At 39.0% G+C, this 2,626-nt stretch overlaps 1 protein-coding gene across 1 annotated transcript in view; it reads right to left on the minus strand.

Moving 5' to 3' along the window:
• LOC101862746 overlaps window positions 1-2,626 on the minus strand; it is a gene marked incomplete in the record, with an annotated part of 13,730 nt that overhangs the window by 9,189 nt on the left and 1,915 nt on the right. Inside the window, 1 exon segment of the mRNA XM_005104869.3 lies at window positions 770-965. Within this exon segment, the coding sequence (XP_005104926.2) occupies window positions 770-965 (196 nt within the window).

Consider the following 2,626-nt stretch of genomic DNA (forward strand, 5'->3'; position numbering starts at 1 on the left):
AAGAAGAAGAAGAAGAAGAAGAAGAAGAAGAAGAAGAAGAAGAAGAAGAAGAAGAAGAAGATGATGATGATGATGATGATGATGATAATAACAATAATAATAAAAAGGATAATAATAATGATGATAATAATGATAACAATATGTATGTAGGCCTACATGTATTTAGATATACACAGTTGTGTTCTAGTCAGTTTATAAATGGAAGCAGCTGCTAAAGTCAACATTGGAAGCGATTTAGATATTTTCCCCACTTCCCCTCTAACATGCAGTAGAGATTATCTTGAAGAATGTTATTTGTTCAAAGCCTCTACAAGAAGAAAAGTACCGGTGTAAAATTTGTAAAAAGACATCTGAAATAGCACTATGAACGACAGACAGATACGCAGACACACATGCAAAAACACATAAACAGACAGACTGTCAGACAGACAGACAGACAAGCAAGACAGACACACTCAAGCAGACATACACACCAATACCCAGACTGACACACCGTTAAAACAGACAAAAATGAACACAATGACCGACAATGAATGGCAATTTTGATGATGACAATGAGGCAAATTTTTGTAAGAGTTTTACAGCACTTGCAACATGACAAGTGCCGAAGATTGGAGGTGCTACAAGAGAGTAACAAACATAAAAAAGAAGGAAACAAGATAAATACGATAGATGTTTAATTGGAAAGAAGGAGCTACCCGCACAGGAGCATGCGCCAACAGCCCAAGGCAACGTTGACAACGACGACAATGATTGTCTTTGCACTCACCACAGCAGACGATTTGTTCATGTAGGTATCGTACATCGAGGGCATGCCTGTTGGTGACGGCTTTATGATTGGTCGCTTCTTTGTAAACTGAGGGCTGGGATTGGCTCGTTCCATAAGATGACGTGCCACTTCCGGTCGGGGGGCGGGGTTTTCGTGTTGGCGGGAGATCCACTTGGACATGGAGCCATAGCTCGTGCTGTGTGCAAGTTGGCAATGTTATACATAAATCAATGAACCAATCAGTCAACCAATCAATCAACCAACCAACCAGTTAGTCAGTCAGTCAGTCAGTCAGTCAGTCAGTCAGTCAGTCAGTCAGACAGTCGATCAATCAATCAATCAGTCAATCAATCAATCAATCAATCAATCAATCAATCAATCAATCAATCAATCAATCAATCAATCAATCAATCAATCAATCAACCAATCAATCAATCAATCAACCAACCAACAAACAGCCCAACCAATCAACCAACCAACCAACCAACCAACCAACCAACCAATCAATCAATCAAACAATCAATCAATAAATAAATCAATCAATCAATCAACAAATCAACCAACCAATCGATCAATCAATCAATCAATCAATAATTAATCAATCCACTGCGACGTGGAGCCATAGTTCTTGATGTGTTTGAGTTGGATATGTTTTAACTTACCTGTCAATAATTCACTCACTCAGTCTAACAATTAGGGAAAGGACAAACTTATCTATCTATCTATCTATCTATCTATCTATCTATCTATCTATCTATCTATCTATTCGGTAAATGTTAGCCCTAATCATGAAATTAGGCTATACAATCATTATTTATTCAACAAATATATAGGCCTACAATACAGAGAAAAAGACTGTGCTTTTCAAGCTGTGTTTGTGAAAAACCACAGTCATAATATTTGATTGGTTTTTAACCCCCCCCCCCCTCCCCCCTCTACCTCCTCACCATAAAAATCCAGTTTTTCGATTTGATCAACAAAAATACATAACGAAGTGGTAAACGATCTTTACAGAAAAAGCATAACACGTTCATAGATCTATCATTTAGTAGTACGGGGGAGTGGATTAGAGATCTCATTTATCGAACGTGTAAAAGAAACCGCATGCAAATCTTGAAACCCGTCCCATTTACACAGTTTGTGTTCAATTGACTCCACAGATAAAAGAGTTGGCCTATGTTTGCTCCAACTCCTCTGCCCGCTGCCCCCTCTTCGGCATGCGCTTATTGACAATAAAGACAAGACCCCACAGGGTCCGTTAAGGCCCCCGAGCCAAAGCTGAGAGATTCAAATTTATTCTTGAATGCTGCATAAAACATTCATTTACTGATTTCACCCCCCTCCCCCTTACTCTCTTCCACATTTTCGTTTTGGAAATCCTATTCTCTTTGTCTTGATCTTGATTTCTTACACATTCACTTACAAGCACACTTGCACTCACAAACACATACACAATAACACACACATACACACACACACACACACACACACACACACACACACACACACACACACACACACACGTAGAGACACACGCACATACACACGCGCGCAAACAAACAAATACACATGCACATAAACACACACAAGCATAAACATACACATATAAACATACACATACACATACATACTCACACAAATACACATACATACAAGTACACAAACTTATTACCCACACAACGCATATACACATAAACAAACACGTATAAGCAAACCAACATAATATACGATACTATTAAAATGTATTGTTTTCTTTGAGTCCAAGAGCTCCTGTACCCCGACCTCCAACTTTTTTCCCGAACCCTGACTGTCTGTCTTTGAGCCCCACCCCCTCCTCAAATCTCTCTCTCTCTCTCT

This window comes from Aplysia californica, unplaced genomic scaffold, assembly GCF_000002075.1.
Source record: "Aplysia californica isolate F4 #8 unplaced genomic scaffold, AplCal3.0 scaffold00439, whole genome shotgun sequence".
Lineage (NCBI taxonomy): Eukaryota > Metazoa > Mollusca > Gastropoda > Aplysiida > Aplysiidae > Aplysia > Aplysia californica.